The 17,909-nt window shown below is 40.4% G+C and overlaps 1 protein-coding gene across 2 annotated transcripts; it reads left to right on the top strand.

Moving 5' to 3' along the window:
- The first annotated feature begins 1,740 nt into the window (after window positions 1-1,740).
- LOC124257570 lies at window positions 1,741-4,577 on the top strand. Of its 2 annotated transcripts, none has more exons than XR_006893308.1 (2): window positions 1,741-2,908; window positions 4,528-4,577. XR_006893308.1 is itself a non-coding variant. In XM_046691668.1 (2 exons), exon 1 carries the CDS (start codon window positions 1,892-1,894, stop codon window positions 2,675-2,677), a length of 786 nt encoding a protein of 261 aa, XP_046547624.1. In that variant the 5' UTR covers window positions 1,741-1,891; the 3' UTR covers window positions 2,678-2,691; window positions 2,783-3,936. The 2 variants fall into 2 exon arrangements, 1 of the variants encoding a protein (XP_046547624.1); XM_046691668.1 differs by lacking the exon at window positions 4,528-4,577 and having other exon boundaries at window positions 1,741-2,691; window positions 2,783-3,936.
- Window positions 4,578-17,909: the final 13,332 nt, after the last annotated feature.

The following is a 17,909-nucleotide window of genomic DNA, read 5'->3' as shown; positions in this document are numbered from 1 at the left end:
CCGATTGATAGAATCAATCCCATTGGAAGTGGTGTGTTGGGCAAAGGGAACACGGTTCCTGGCTCCTTTGCCCTCGACCACCAGAATGCCTTCCTCCACCGACACAAGGGCAAACAGGTTGCCCATTTGGTCGCCCTTTACGAACAACAATGGGGTGCTGTTGACAGATTTCGCCCCGGGTCCAACAATGGAGTGCTATTAGCCATTCCCAGCAGGTCACCCCACGCCGGGGAGTGCTGATCTGAGCTGAAGTACTAATGTCAAAAGCAACATACGTTGTTTGAGGAATTCGCCGAGAATACGTTATTTAATAATTGTTCATTGTTATCTAACTCAGTGAATTTGATTACCCGTGGATATCATGGATATTGATAGGTCAGTGTGTGCTATCTCAGCATCTGACTAATGGGGTTTAATTTGAAACACATGAAACAAACTGACGTGACCAGTTGAGATAGGAACGCGTGTTATAATATCCAGTAAGCTATATGTACCTTGGAATATTAGATTGTATGATAACACGTAATATCGAACACGTTTGTTTGTTCAGCTTCAGATGTCTGGGATATATAACTATTGAAGACTGCAGTTACGACGTTTGCCGTTTGTTATTCTCCTGAATTGACAAGGACGCCTGAGACATCAACAGTTACTTTGTTTGTTTCTTTGTTTGTCTGTAAGTAATGTAGTCTGGACCAGGCAATCCAGTGATCAACATTGTTAGCACCCTATCTACGTAATTGGGATACGATGACAAGTGTCAACCAAGTCAGCGAGCCTGACCACCCGATCCCGTTCGCCTGTTGCGACATGCATGGAGTTGCTGCAGACCAATTCTAACCTGGATCTTCACCGCTATCAACTGTTACTGCTCAACCTTATCCATAGGTAAACAATATTTAGGAACGCCCGGCTCTCAGGGCTGTGGGCTATTGTTGCTCAAATACAAACTGCTACAACTATAACAACTCGACAATGGAATACATTATACATCTGAGGGTTTTTCCCGAGGTTTACCCGGATATACACACAGGGCGACTTTCTGCATATACAACGTATAACAAAGCACAAAGTCACCCTGTTCGTTTGCCTGAATACTCTGAAGGGATATGATGTATAATGTGCACAATTTGATTTTGACTGATAGCGTCACCCTTTCAAGTAGTGTTCACACTATTCCGCGACGACAACACGTCAATTTGGGTGTAGTTCTTTACAGTATATCCCACGTTCTGATGTCGTTCTTAGATCCACCGATAGGTGTCGCATCGCGCAGGCAATAACCTTAAATATAACAAGACAAAAGATGCTAAAACTAGTCCATAATAAGCAGTTTTGAATCAGCGAAAAAAGGTCCATCCATATTTTAAATCCATCAAAATTGGAGTGTTATTTCCCAGTGAGTGAGTTTAGTTTTACGCCGCCTCTAGCAATAATCCAGCAATATCACGGCGGGGACACCAGAATGGGCTTCACACAATGTACCCATGTGGGGAATCGACACGTTTCTTCGGCGTGACCGAACTCTTTAACCACTCAGCTACCCACTACCGCCCCTACCCATTTTTAGAAGAAATTCCAGCGAGTTATTTTCCCCTTAAAAGTTGATAACTTGTACACTTGCTGTAAGTGGATCACAACTGGTTACAGGAATATATTTCAGTCACATCGCTATTCCTAACAGAACAAATCAAACCTTACATCTTTAATGAAATGAATTTATTTTGGGTTAAACACGGTAGAGCTTGCCTACTGCAGTGAGCGTGTTTTGCACGTGCGAGTTGTGCAGAAGCCACGTGACGAAGGTGACGTGGTGAGATTGAATGTGAGTTTAGCCATTCGAGGTCTTCGCACTACACAGCGAGCAGCTTTTTTCAGTCAACATTCTGCTATGAGTCGCCATTCGGTTTCCCCTTCACACCATTCGGAGGATTCTCATACACCTAACAAGAATAAGCAGCAGGAACCCATTGAAGGTTATGAAACATTTCAATTATTTAAAGATTATATGGACTGCAAACTAAAGACATTTAAACGTGACATTATTGAAGAGAGTGAAGAAAGGTCATTCTCAGCGTTCAAAAGGGCTCATAAAGATTCAGAGATTCCTAATTTTAGGTTTAAAGGCAACCAACTTCAGTATAAATTTAATACTGGTTGTTTGGATAAGATTGACAGTGCTTTCAGATATATTAAGAGCAGCAAGTATTCTGATTGTGTGGGGATTCTCCAAGATCTCTCTTCAGATATCTCGAGGAGGAACAAGTATATCCGCTTAGCGGATCGTTCTCCATCTGGCTGGGCCGTTGTAGCTGAACTAGAGGGAGACGATATTGCCTCTGGGTCCGAGGAAGAACGTAGATTCGAGAAAGCTGAGAATAAAGCCCTCCGTAAACGACGTGCGTCCTCGTTCCGGTCCAGAGGAAAACCTAGCTATGTTTCACCTAGCGCTACTGTCTCTTCTGCTAGCATGGTTGATGCTTCTAGGGACTCTACAGCCGGTCAGAACCAGCCTTTTCGTCCCATGGTCAAACGAGGTCCATCTCCCAACCAACAGTGCTACTTCTGTGGAGGTTTCGGCCACTGGAGGATCTCCTGTCCTGCGGCAGCTTTACTACGTGCAGCCCAGTCAGCCAGCTCCGATTCAATACAGTCCAACCAAGTTGTCAAGAAGTAGAGAATTCACTTCAGGTAATTGTGTTTCTGTAATATCTGAAGTTGTTCCTTTTAGTCAATTGAACAGTGTGTATCTTTCCTGAGAGATTCTTTAAAATTGTTTTAGGTCGAGTTTCTGCGGGAAGTTGCAGTTCCGATGTTCAGGTGCCAGCAGTCCATGAAACCAAGATACGACAGAGGGATGCTACCTGTGCTTCAGATTTTGACATTGATAATTCAGCAGGTTTAGGAGGTACTGACTTAGATTCTGAATTCATTCAACTAAGGTCTTACGAGTTTGAATCCAACACTTCGTGCATCGTGAAAGGCAGTTTAAAGAAGCATGTTTCCTTTTGGATTAATATTGGAGCCCCTCAGTTTGTAATCGATACTATTACTGATGGTTATGTCATTCCATTCGTTGATAGTCCTCCTCCATCCTTTTCTAAAAATAACCAATCAGCATTGAGGAACGATACTTTCGTTGTACAGGCTATTGAAGAACTCTTAAAAAACTCTTGTATTGTCGAGCTTGATAATCCCCCTTTAGTTGTTAATCCTCTTTCGGTAGCTACACGGCGTTCAGGCAAAAAGAGACTTATCCTTGATCTTAGGTATGTCAATCAGTTTGTTTACAAAAGAAAGATTGTTTTTGAGGGCTATAAAACAGCTTTGGATTTTGTGCAAGATACAGGTTTTATGTTTAAATTTGATTTAAAATCTGGTTATCATCACATTGATATACATCCTAGTCAACAACAGTATTTGGGTTTTGCTTGGAATGCTAACGGCATTATTAGGTACTACTGTTTCACAGTTTTGCCGTTTGGGTTAACATCTGCACCTTACATTTTTACTAAGTGCATTCGTCCTCTAGTTACTTATTGGCGAAGGCAATCTGTTTATATTGTAGTGTACCTTGACGATGGCTTTGGCTATGCTAAATCGAAGGACTTGTGTTCTCTTCATTCAGACATTGTTAGAGATACTCTGGAACAATCAGGTTTTGTCGTTAATGTTGATAAGTCAGTATGGCACCCTGTTGCAGAGTTAGAGTGGCTTGGATTCACATGGAATTTAGATTCTAGTGTTCTTTCCATTCCTGTCAAGAAAATAGAAGATATAGTGTCTAATTTTTCAGCATTCACATCTGATTTGCCAAGGTTCACAGCAAGGAGTTTAGCTGCTTTAGCAGGGAAGGTTATAGCTCTTACTCCAGTTTTGGGCGATGTTTGTAGACTTTTCACAAGGCATATGTATTCGGAGGTCCATAAGGCTTCTTCCTGGGATAGATTTTTTAGGTTAGAAAATTGTCATTGAATTGCTGTTTTGGAGAGACAATTTGCGTTGTCTAAAACCAAGAGTGTTGTCTACTGTTATTCAACCTATGCTGTCTGTGTTCACAGATGCAAGTGACATAGGTTGTGGAGGTTATGTTGCAGATTCTGATCATGTGTTTCAACATGTGTGGGACTCTCAAGAGAAACGTGGTAGTTCGACGTGGAGAGAAATGAAGGCCATAGAATTAGTTCTCATTGCGTTTACCAGGGTTCTAAGTGGCAAGACTGTAAAGTGGTTTACTGATAGTAAGCCATGTTGTTGTGTAGCTTCATGTGGTAGTTCTAAACAGCATCTACAACAAGTTGCCACCTCCATCTTTGTGATAGCCAATCAGTACAACATAAGGTTAAAGTTCAGCTGGATTCCCAGATCAGAAATATGAAAAGGCTGATGCTCTGAGTAGATTTGAAGATTCAGATGATTGGAGAGTTACAGATAATGTTTTCAAATTCTTGGATGGAAGATGGGGCCACATTCTGTAGATCGTTTTGCTAACCATTTGAATACCAAGTTAGAAAGGTTTAATTCCAGATCGTGGGTACCGGATACGGAGGCAGTTGATGCATTTACTCAGCAGTGGCATGGGGGAGAACAACTGGGCAGTTCCTCCTGTACATTTTGGTGTAAAACTGTACATTTTATCTTAGCATGCAATGCTCCTTCTACTTTAGTGCAGGTGCCTATGTGGCCATCCGCTCCATATTGGCCCCTTGTTGTTCCTGGAAGGTCAACCCAGAAATTTCATTGCAGATATGATTCAGTTGAGTGGCAGCAGCGCTGTCTCAGGTGGGGAGCAAGCAGTCTATATTCAATAATTTCAAGGGGTTCGTGTTAGCTCTCAGATTTAACAATTGATTATATATCTTTTCAGGTATGTTTTCCGTTGGTATATGGAAAGAGAAAGATGCTCTGGTGCACCAAGATTTAGTTGACTTATCTACGAAAAATGCCTGATATAGTTTTAAAATCTAAAGCAGATACGACAGTTATAAAATATAGAAGAGCTTTTACATGCTGGAAAAAAATGGGCCTCACGGTTTAAAGAAATAAGTGTTTTGCCTGCAAATTCTTTTCATGTAGGCTTATACCTTACGTCATTGCTTCAGTCGGGTAAAAGGTCTCCTGTTATTATGGAAGCTGTGTACGGTATAAGATGGGCGCACAGAGTGGCGGGTCTACCAGATCCATGTCAACATGACCTAATTAAGAACATTAAAGAGGCAGCTAGGAGATGTCACAGTGACCCTGTCAAGAAAAAAGACCCCATAGATGTTGGTATTTTGGAACGGTTAGTCGATAGATTTGGCAAAGAGGATTCTTTCTTGTAGATTTAAGATTTATGACAATGTCCATTCTTTCATATGCTGGCTTTTTCCAGATTTTCTGAAGTTTCCGTAATTAGGCGCTCTGATATTTCTTTTCATGAAGGATATGTTCGTATTTTCATAGAAAAGAGTAAGACAGACGTGTATAGAGACAGTAGATTTTTGTTGTGATTGCGGCGTCTGATTCCCAACTCTGGCCAGGGAATATGCTTCGCCGTTATATGTTGTCAGCAAATATCAAAGAAGACTCCCATGAGTTCTTGTTCAGACAAAGTGAATTACTGTAAAAACAAAAGAAGTATGTTCTCAGAGGCAATAAGCCAATCTCTTACACGAGAACAAGAGAAATTTTCAGGAAAAATGTACTGAAATAGGAATAGATGTGAACAGTTTTGGTTTGCATAGTTTTCGTTCTGGGGAGCAACAGCCGCTGCGAGTGCAGGTGTACCTGATCGGTTGTTTAAGAGACATGGCCGCTGGGTTTCCGACACGGCAAAAGACGGATATGTTTAAGATGACATAAAAAGAGTTGTTGAGTGTCACTCTGTATGTTAGGCTTGTAACTTTCCTGGGCTGTAATAAATGATTCTCGTTTCTTTGCCTTCTTTGTCTCTTTTTAATTTCGAGCTGCGGTAGGCATTACCCATGCGAAGTGTTTTGTTGTACATAAATAAATAATTTATGTTCGTTTGATCGAAGAGAATTAGAACATAAATGAATTTATTTTAAGGTTAAACACAGTAGAGCTTGCCTACTGCAGTGAGCGTGTTTTGCACGTGCAGAGTTGTGCAGAAGCCACGTGACGAAGGTGACGTGGTGAGATTGAATGTGAGTTTAGCCATTCGAGGTCTTCGCACTACACAGCGAGCAGCTTTTTCAGTCAAGTGTATTGGAAGTTATGTAGGGAAAGTTTCAGTATTGAATCTTTATTCCGTTTGGAGGTATTACAAGCCGAATGGTTAATGTGTGCAGTATTGCGTTCTGTATCAGCAGTGAGGTACTAAGCTTCTGATGTAAGGCGAGGAGCGGTGCTACCTGGTGTGTTCTGACATGACATGCAGCGACGTGGAGATGTGACCTGGCCTGAAGCGGGGAATTGTTTCCGGGATGCAAGGAATTGGAGATGAGTATTTTAGGTTTTCTCATGTTAACATAATTACACGTATAATTTACGTGTATAAATATTTAAAAATTAAACAAATAAATATTGATAATATTGCGTAATAACTGGTAGTATACTTTATGCATGTGTAAGTAGTCTTTTCTGCTTTTGAACTTTTTTGCAGGGATGGCTGGAGGTGCAGACTTCATGAGATGGATACGTACTAAATAATCTGTCGGTTCTATGTATACTCCTTTTGCGCAATAAACCTGCTCGCCTGTGACCTGCGGTAGGCATTACCCATGCGAAGTGTTTTGTTGTACATAAATAAATAATTTATGTTCGTTTGATCGAAGAGAATTAGAACATAAAGACAACCTAACATTGTCTGAAATGCAATGGCTAGTGTAGAAAACACACAGTACTCACGTCCGACTGATGAAGTCAAATAAGCGTCATCCGATTGCATCACAGGTAAGTCCTCACACCTGATAATCACAAAATGTTATTCCTGGTTATATTCGGTTATTCGTATGTCAGCGTCGTCAGCCCAAGTGCGGTGCATACAAGCGTGAAGCAGGCATACACAAGTGACTGCTACTGCTGCGTAGAAGCCGCCTAATTGTGCAACTGCCAATCCTAAAAGCGGTATGTAGGTCATTGCGTCACCCAATGTATTGTCGCGTATTGCCTGTCACCAAGACTACAGCCTTCACGGTGGGCTGTTATCTGAACACCCATATATAGTAACGTTCATGACAAGTGGATATCTATGTCGTTAGTTTGGGCTGGGTAAGACAGATTAGCTATGCCATAATTTTAGGGCTAGGCCTAGGGTTAGACAACGAAGAACAGTTGGGCCTTTGGTAATGTCCGGGTCTGAGATCAAGGTATAGGAGTTAAGTATTTAGATAAATCTGGGTCTAATGTCAGCTTTGTGCAGGAGATTTAGGCGTGGGTCGAGCGTCAGGATGAGGAGGAAAACACAAAGGGTAGGCCAAAAGACACATGACACAGGTCGGTAGCCAACAGACACATGATACGGGTCGGTGGAAAACAGATGACAAGGTGGGTGGCCAAAACAGACATGACAGTTCGGTGGAAAACAGATACATGACAGGTCGGTGGAAAACAGACACATGACAAAGGTGGGTGGCCAACAGACACATGACACAGGTCGGTGGAAAACAGACACATGACACAGGTGGATGGCCAACAGACACATGACACAGGTTGGTGGAAAACAGACACATGACATAGGTGGGTCGGGCCAACAGACACATGGAAAACACAGGTCGGTGGATAACAGACACATGACACAGGTCGGTGGAAAACAGACACATGACAAAGGTGAATGGCCAACAGACACATGACACAGGTCGGCGGAAAACAGACACATGACACAGGTGGGTGGGCCAACAGACACATGACACAGGTCGGTGGATAACAGACACATGACACAGGTCGGTGGTGGCCAACAAACATGACACGGTGGAAAACAGACACATGACAAAGGTGGATGGCCAACAGACACATGACACAGGTTGGTGGAAAACAGACACATGACATAGGTGGGTGGCCAACAGACCAACGGTGGAAAAAACACATGACACAGGTCGGTGGAAAACAAACATGACGCAGGTCGGCGACCAACAGACACATGACACACGGTTTGGTGGAAAAAAACAGACACATGACACAGGTCGGTGGCCAGCAGACACATGACACCGGTCGGTGGCCAACAGACACATGACACAGGTGGGTGGCCAACAGACACATGACACAGGTCGGCGGCCAACAGACACATGACCCAGATCGGCGGCCAACAGACACATGACACAGGTTGGTGGAAAGCAGACACACATGACACAGGTCGGAGGGCAACAGACTTAGACACAGGTCGGCGGCCAACTGACACATAGCATAGGTGGGTGACCAACAGACACATGACACAGGTGGGTGGACAACAGACACATGACAAGGTCGGCGGCCAACAGACACATGAAACATGTCGGCGGCCAAGAGGCACATTACACAGGTGGGTGGACAACACACACACATGACACAGGTTGTTGGAAAACAGCAACATGACACAGGTCGGCGGCCAACAGACACATGGCACAGGTCGGCGGCCAACAGCCACATGACACAGGTTGGTGGAAAACAGCCACATGACACAGGTCGGTGGAAAACAGCCACATGACACAGGTCGGTGGAAAACAGCCACATGACACAGGTCGGCGGCCAACAGACACATGGCACAGGTCCGTAGAACACATACATGACAAAAGTCGGTGGATAACAGACACATGACACAGGTTGATGGAAAACAGACACATGACACAGGGGATCGGCATTCGGTGGAAAAGAGACACATGACATAGGTGGGCGGCCAACAGACACATGACACATGTCGGTGGAAAACAGATACATGACACAGGTTGGCAGCCAACAGACACATGACATAGGTGGGTGACCAACAGACACATGGCACGGGTCGGTGGAAAACAGACACATCACACCGGTCGGCGGCCAACAGACACATGACACATTATCTCCTATCACAGCCTCTGCCAAGGTGAGAAATCTTGGAGTCACTTTAGACCAGCAGCTCAGCTTGAAACATCATATAACCGTGTGGTCCTGTACACAGAGCTCAGATCACAAATCAGTTGAAGTTAAGCAACATCGAGCTCGGACAGTCCTTGGATGGGTGACCGTGTTTGGCAGCTTGACATCTGAGAGTTTCTAGGACTTCAGTCCTGCCCACAACAAAGCACATATGAGACATGTGGTGTCACCTAAGGCAAGTGAGTTTGTTCAAAAATTGCCTCTGTTCACCCAGCAGAAAATGGGTACCCGGTTGGATAAAGTCATGTGACTATAAGCTTCTAGCGCCTAACAGGCAGCTTGGGTTATCCAGGGTAATAAGAATCAGATTCTGATTAAGCGCCGCGGGCGATCACTTGGTGTTTGGAGACTGTGCGCTATAGAAGATGACTTATTATTATTATGTCAATCTGCCAACTTTCACTTGAGAAAGATCGCCAGACTTCGACCATACCTGACAAGATCTGCAGTTGAGAAATTAGTTCTGTCCCATGTAACATCTAGAATGGACTACTGCAACAGCCTGTTATTCAACATCCCCAAAGAACAAATACATCGCTTGCAGTTGATTCAGAATGCGAACAGTGCGAATGATCCTCCGTGTTCACAAGTACGATCACATCTCCAATCACTTAAAGAATCTTCATTGGCTCCAGTTTCATCACGGATTCACCTTTAAGATTCTTCTGTACACCTACAAGTGCTACAACAATCTAGCCCCGGCCTACTTGTGTGACCTTCTGAAATCTCACACACCTCCAAGGACTCCATGATCCCAAAATAAACATCTACTGACAGTTCCATCTGTAAGAACGTGCACCTTTGGAAAAAGGACGTTCCAATTTGCTGTTCACTCATACTCGAACTCAAAGCCATTCACACAAAACGCCTAAAGCCCACATCAAAAGAGATCGAGGATATTTAGTTCAAACAATATTTATTTCCTTTATGACATATGTAATACATTTACACATAACCGGGTTTTAGGCGATTGACAAAATTGCCTATGTTAATGCCTCTCCCCACATAATACGGAACATACACACGCAGACGTCGCACGTTGATTAAACCAAAACTAAACCCATAATAATGCACATTCTTGATGATGGGTACCGAGCGAAGTTTCTTGGAGTTTGAAAATGTAAAAGTGATAATGACAGTTCAGTCTTAATAGAGTAGTTTAATATCGTTGTTAGGTTATATTTATCAGTAGATGGGTTTGTTTCTTGAATGTAATTGTGGACTGATGTTGCTATGTTATTAGTTTCAGTATCATTCAATAGGCTATCACTGTATAGAATAGTTTTCATATCAAATCCTTTGATGTAGAAATATTTGTTGTGTCTTAAATGATTAAAACTAGGGCACAAAAGTATCATGTAATGGATCCTCTGTGGAATGGCCACAAGGACAGGAGGATATTTCAGTCCATCCGCTTATGATGCACTCCTCCACTAAACGGGGCCTTCTCATTTACACACCACCTACTGTTCTAGGTGGGAAAACCACTGACAATAGATGTCTCTGAAATTTTGATCCCTGTGAATTAAGATCCCCCAATAGTATTCAACATCAAGCATCACATAACGTATACAATATTATTACCTACGAGGGCGAAAATATCGGAGTTCATATGTTTCATACGATGCCATAGGGCAAAATATCATGGTCATGGTATCATATCATTTGTCATGGTGACGTGACGTCATGAACAATGCCGTCAAAGGCTCGCATAATACACTTTTTTATTCCTAATATATGATATTAATGATACGGAAACACACTCGGTTAATAATCTCTTCATCATATTCGTGCCCATATCATAATATATTTACGACACTCGTGTCTAAATATTGGTACATCCCTCGCTCTTGCTTGGGAAATACCAACATTTAGGCACTCGTGTCGTAAACATAGTATGACATGGGCACGAATATGATATCCTCTATGTAATCAACATTAAGTATCACTTGGACATAAATAGTATTAAATACTCTTATGATCAGTTTTATTAGTTTATTTATCAGCAATAAAATATACAATAAATTATGCAAATATGTGAACAATTCAATAGCCAGTTAAATGGGAAACGGCGATACAATGCACATTTGTGTTTCCTGCCGCAAGTTGTTGTTTAAGATCTACTATTCAAATGGAGATATTGATCTTCTTGCGTGGTGGATTTCGATTATTTACAGACCGCCGCCATATAGCTGGAATATTGCTGAGTGCGGCGTGAACTAAACTCACTTCTTTCCCCATCGAGAGAAATTGATTATTTACAGAATATCAGTGTATTTATATATGCTGTGCTGACGGGTATGAATCAATTAGATAGTCTGCATTTTTTATATAATGAGTACTTACTTTTCAAAATTGAAATATTGATTACATTCGTTTTCTAAAATATTATTAGGATGTAGTACTAGTATTGGTTAATTTGTCAGAACTCACACAGCTCTTGTTTAAGTTAGTCAATAGTCCAACTCGCACTAGAATACCATACCCAATACCATGCTTGTCCAACACTGCACAAAACTATTTGAGCAAACTCAGCAGAAAAAGAATGCAACAAAATGCACCAAGGGACCTTCGCAATGAACAGAAAAATGTTGAATTTAACGTGCAAAACGTACGATTTTGAGTTGTGTGGTGTAGTAGTTGGGTAGCAACATTTGCTTATGTTTCACCGCAGTACGGGAATTTAGAATTGAAACGATGTGTTAAACCAAGTTTATTAGAAATAGAAGTTGACGTATAAAAGTGGACTTAATCCACAACTGGTGAGTAAAGTTGTTGAAATAGTAAATATTGTAGTTTTAAGAGCTGCATTAAAGGTTTAAAGTTGTTTTCAGAATGTTATAATTTGGTTTTTTTTTGTTTGTTGTTTAACGCCACGCTTAGCAATATTCCAGTTATATGGTGTCAGTCTGTAAATAATAGACCAGACAATCCAGTGATCAATAACATGAGAATCGATCTACGCATGGGATGCGATGTCATGTGTCGACCAAGTCAGAGAGCCTGACCACCCGATCCCGATAGTCGCTTCTCAGGACAAGCATGGGTTGCTGAAGACTAATTGTAACCCGGATGTTCATGGGTAATGTGTTTTTATTTCTGGGGGCTATCTCACTTCACACGTATGTTAACGTTCACTCATACTGTAACAGCACTTACAGTTTGTTCGAGTACTGATTGTCATCTCCTCACTTTATGCCCAATCTCATCTTAGCAAACAAAGGTAGGTCTGAAACGGTGAAGGGTGAAAACAATGATAGAAGCTGGTTAACAATACTGGACATGCTTGTCTCAGGAAATTGTTTGGTATGTGGCAATTAATATCTGATTTGACAAACCACAATAGCGTTATATGTTTGGATGGGGCTTGTCATTAACGAAACCCATCTGATAATTGGAGTATGTTGTTCTTCTATGAACTTGGTTTGCTCAGAGATTAATTGTCTAAACATTCACTGTAATGAAAACCAGCATCATTCGCTGTATTGTAATCATTTGACTTTCACTCGATATAAGTCTAGGGGGCGGTGGGGTAGCCCAGTGGTTAAAGCGTTCGCTCGTCACGCCGAAGACCCGGGTTCGAATCCCCACATGGTTACAATGTGTGAAGCCCATTTTCTGGTGTCCCCCGCAGTGATGTTGCTGGAATATTGCTAAAAGCGGCGTGTTACGACGTAAATTGTAATAAAAACGCAAATTGTAATACTTGCAGCAAATTGTAATAAACTTGACGTAAATTGTAATAAAAACGTAAATTGTAATAAAAGTTGACGTAAATTGTAATACGCAAATTGTAATAAAAATTGACGTAAATTGTAATAATTTTCGTTGCGGTAAAATGTAATAAATATTTACGTAAATTGTAATAACAGTTTTAATCACGCGGGTGTTTGTTTTTCGTTGCATTTCATACATCAAATAAGCTTGTTAGGGCGATAACTCAAGAAAGAATTGATGGATTTTGTTCAAACTTGGTACCAAGGTATATTGGCGAGATTCACCGACACAAGTGAAATGGAGTGACCTTGAGATAATTTTCAAGGTCACAGCAAAAATCTGAGGGTTTTGCCAATATAAAGATTGTTAGCGCGATAACCCCAGAAAGAATTGACAAATGTTAGCCAAATGACGAAAATGATATTCGTCCTGATATATAATCGATATAAAATCTCTGACTGTCCTCTGTATCATGTCTTTTCGTAAATATCTTTTGAGGTTTTGATATGTATAAATATAAAGTGGGATGGGGTGGGGTGGGTTTCTAACGGGTATATCAAATCAAATCAAATCAAATTAGACGTTTGTATAGCGCTACATATCCAGAGTCCTGCTCATGTGCGCTTAGTCGAATGCTCGTTTGAAGAGGATGGTTTTGCGACAAGATCGGAAACTGTTGATATTTTCCGATTTTCTGACATTTTAAGGTGATCAGTTGCTCAGAGTACAGCACCCGGCTGCCTGCTAGAAATAGATCTGTCTCCGTATGTTGTGGTGAACGACAATTTTGACAAATGGAACATGTGCCTAGCGTTGTTCAGTCCTAGAAACTCTCAGGAGTCAAATTAAACTTCAGGAAACACCGAAATATGCAAGGAAACATTTTTGTATGTTTGCTAAAATGATTGTCTCCGTATGTTGTGGTCGGCAAATAGAATCAAACTTCACAGATATTCAGGAAACAAAATATGCACAAAAGGCAATTTAGAAACTACAATGAAACTACAATCGCTTGTTCAAATGACTCCCCTTCGGTTTACTGAAAGAACTCGAGAAAGAAATGATGGATTTTGTTCAAATTTGGTACCAAGGTTTATTTTGACGAGATTTACCGACACCACTTGAATTTAGTGACCTTGAGGTTATTTTAAAGGTCACAGCGAAGGTGTAACAGTTTTGCACATGCCAAGCTTGGTAGCCGCGAACTTAGGAAAGAATTAATAGATTTTGATCCAATATTATATCAAGGTGTATTGGCGGGAATCCCCCTACACCAATTGAAACAAAATATGCAAAAAACATGTTGTATGTTGGTAAAAGTCAAACTTAGATATTAAACTGCACAAAAAAGTAATTTTAAACTATAATCGCTTGTTCAGGTGACTCCCCATTCTTGTTTACTACTAGTAGTAGTAGTTTATTTCGGTAAATCAGGCCACAGGCCCATTTTACAATTATAGTTTGACAAAGATGTTGATGTCGCGCCACCAGTGCGAGTAGCAATGTTTAAGTTCTGCAAGTTATATCTAGTACAATATACATGTGACTATAAAATATGTAGGTTATGTAATGGACAATTGCTTGCTCCTCATTTTCAGAGCAAAGAAAGTAAACTTGGCGAGGTTATTAAGCATGGAAGTATTTTTGGTGGTAAATAAAAGTTTACATTTACACTCTGAAGGGAATTTGTAGTAATAACATGGCAAGAAATTTCTTCTAAGGTCATTATAGAATGGACACACTAGACAGACATGGTATTCTGTTTCTACATTTGGGATGATACAGAATGGACAAAGTCTTTCACGTTTAGATATGCCTAATTTTCTACCCTGTGATATCATAAGATCACTACTGGACGTACGAAATTGTGAAAGAGTAATCCTAAATGCATCAATATTCACAGCATTTAAATAGTTTTCATATTCATTGGATAACTTGATTGTTTTGTAAAAATACAAGGAAGATAACTTGTCAAACGATTCAAAGAGAAACTGATAATCGATATCAATACACCGTGTTCAAAAAGTTGATAGAAATAGTTGAACGCAAGAAACAGATTGCCGGTTCCAAATTTCACAAAATCCATATGAACATAAAAGGTTTTTAACTTTAAGTGCCCAACAATCCAGACCCTTTTCAGCTCGGTTATACTGATATACATAACTATAATGTAATATACTGTTTTCACTCTGGGATAATAAACGTAACCAATACTTAATTATTTTCAAATGTTGGTTTACCTTTAATGAGTACCTCCCCAGTTCAGCTCTCGCAACTATATTAGGGACAGGTCTTCTTAACTTTAATATGAGTTTACAGAATTTGTCATGAACATTCAAAATATCTTTACAGGGATGGAATCCGCATATTTCTGAACCATATAATAGTATGGGCAGCACTTTAACATCAAAGATATGAAGTAACATTTTCAAGAGAAGTTTATGAAAATTATACACATTTGATTGTAACAAAAGTATTACTTTCCAAGCCTGTTGAGACAATATCTTTTGAGATTTATACCATGAACCAGAGCTAGAAAGATGTACTCCAAGGTATTTATAACTGGGAACAATATCAAGCGGGCTGCCATTAAGAGAAAACTTTTCGTACTTTTTAAGCCTACCCGCCTTACGAAACACAATTATTTTACTCTTGGATGAATTTACCTTTAGTTGCCACTTATTACAGTAAACCGTCAGTTTATCTAGTCTTTTTTGTAGACCAATAACAGTGCTATCGAATAAGATTATATCATCAGCAAATAAAAGTATGAAGAGATCAAGTAAGTCTAGATTAACACAATATTGCTTATCTATACTCAGAAACTCTGCTATATCATTTACAAAGGATGAAAACAAGAAAGGTGATAATTGGCACCCCTGACGTACACCAAAGAGGCAATCAAAAAAGGGACTACAACCATTGTTTACCAACACACATGATTTCACATTTTCATACATATTCTTGATAAGTCTAAACATTTTCCCCTTTACATTACCAGTCCACAGTTTGTAAAATAGGGATGGTCTATGCACAGAGTCGAAAGCTGCTTTCAGATCTATGAAAGCGCAATAAAGTCTACCTTTGTAAAGTGATAAGTACTTATTAATGAAGGTGTCAATTACAAAAACATTATCAACCGTTTGAAAGCCTTTCCTAAAACCTGCTTGTTCAGGAATAATGATATTCTGATTATCAGTCCATTTCGAGAGTCTGTTACATAGGATTTTAGAAAAGATTTTACCAGAAACCTCAAGTAGAGTGATTGGCCTAAAGTTTGCTGGATTATTACTCGGCCCCTTTTTGTGTATAGGAATAATGACACCAAGCGTCCACTGAGAAGGGTAAACACCAGTTGACAAAATCATGTTATAAAGTACTCTCAACATATCCAAGCATTGCCTAGGAGCATACTTGAAAAATTCTATTGGGACGCCACTGTATCCAGGGGCTTTCCCACAATGCATACTTGAGATTTCGTCCTGAATTTCAGAAACAGAGATGTAATGATCAAGGCCATTATCGACATCAATAGTTGCATCAATGAGGTTGTCAGTTATACCCGTGACAAAATCATTTACAGAAATATAGAAATCAAGTTCATTTGGATCATAGTTTGTACCATTAAACTGTTCTTCGAAGTGTGCAGTCCACGCAAGTGATGTAATAGTTCCAGACTGTGATTGTATCTTCGGTCTCAATAAGGACCAGAAAAGTTTACTGTTATTACTCTGTAGCGATTGTTCCAACTTGTTCACAAACACATCGGTCGAGACAGCCGATTTACGCAGGCAGAGTTCCTTATAGTGTTTCCGTGCCGAGATGTAGGTCAGTCGGTCGCATTCTTCATTGCTTGCATGAAATGCACGCAGCAATTGACGAGCTGTCAATCTCGCGTGTAAACAGTCATCGTCGAACCAGTCACTGCGCTTATGCACTGTTCTAGCTCTGTCACACGATTTTCTGGGTTTCCCAGAGCATTTCTCAAGCGTATTCTGAAAGCAGTTTAATGCACTGTCAACATCATTGCTGCTAATGTGGTTGTTAAAATCGTTCTTAGTTGAGTCCTCAAGATTATGCCATGCGTTTACATATTCACCATGGAAGTGATCGGACCAAACATACTTCAGACGGTCAGTGAGATTTTCACGATGACAATCAAATACAGTGTTGAGAGCTAAAGAATAGATTATAGGTAAATGGGTACACTCTATTTCATCTGAAACATCAAATTTTGTGAATAGTTGGAAAAGATGTAAATTGCACAAAACATAATCGACAACACTCTGACCGCCATTGGCAAAACAGGTTATTTTACCAATACTACTGTCTGAACACAATCGACCATTACAAATCCGGAGTCCTGTTGATTGACAAAAGTTTAACAAAGAAAGTCCACGCTTGTTGACAACACTGTCTTGTGATCTGCGTGGCAGGCAATCGTCTTGATTATAGCTCATGTCATTATCGATTGGCAAATAGGTGATATCATCGTTTTCGACAAAATCAGGTAGTGTACCATCACCAGTACGAGCATTAAAGTCACCATGAATAACTATCTCACAGCTTGGAAAGCCTGATTTTAAGCATAAGATATCATTCTCTAGGATATCAAATAATTCCTCCTCGGAGTGCACACTAGACCCCTCGGGGAGAAGTACACAGTACAGATGAATAAAGGCGTTTGTCCTCCGTTATGCTTTATCCACAGAATGTTGTTGGACGCTGATTTAAGTTGAGTGACTTGCGATGAGATATAGTCCTTGACTAGGGTAAGTATACCGCCCGAGTTCCTTATAGCCCCTTCAGTTTTGCTTCTCAATTGGATGAATTGTTGATATCCAGGAAAGCTGAACACATCATCGTGATTCGCCCATGTCTCCACAAGAGATATTATATCAAATTTATTAATAAATTCCATAACACAGTTATTTCTCATTTTTCTTTTCAGTCCTTCAACATTCCAGATGACAAAATTTAAAGTACCTGGGTTTTGATTACGGCCTTGGATTCTTGTTTACTGAAAGGGCTTGTTTTGGAGACACTACCCACCCCCTTTCAGTTGACGTCATCATAAGGATATAACTCATCCTAAAGTTTTCACTTAGTCATACATTGTGTCAAGGGTTCAAACTAAA

Source organism: Haliotis rubra, unplaced genomic scaffold, assembly GCF_003918875.1.
Source record: "Haliotis rubra isolate DU_JTF1 unplaced genomic scaffold, ASM391887v1 Scf667, whole genome shotgun sequence".
Classification (NCBI taxonomy): Eukaryota; Metazoa; Mollusca; class Gastropoda; order Lepetellida; family Haliotidae; genus Haliotis; species Haliotis rubra.
The sequence above is the reverse complement of the archived record's forward strand: the minus strand, read 5'-3'. Positions and strand labels throughout refer to the sequence as shown.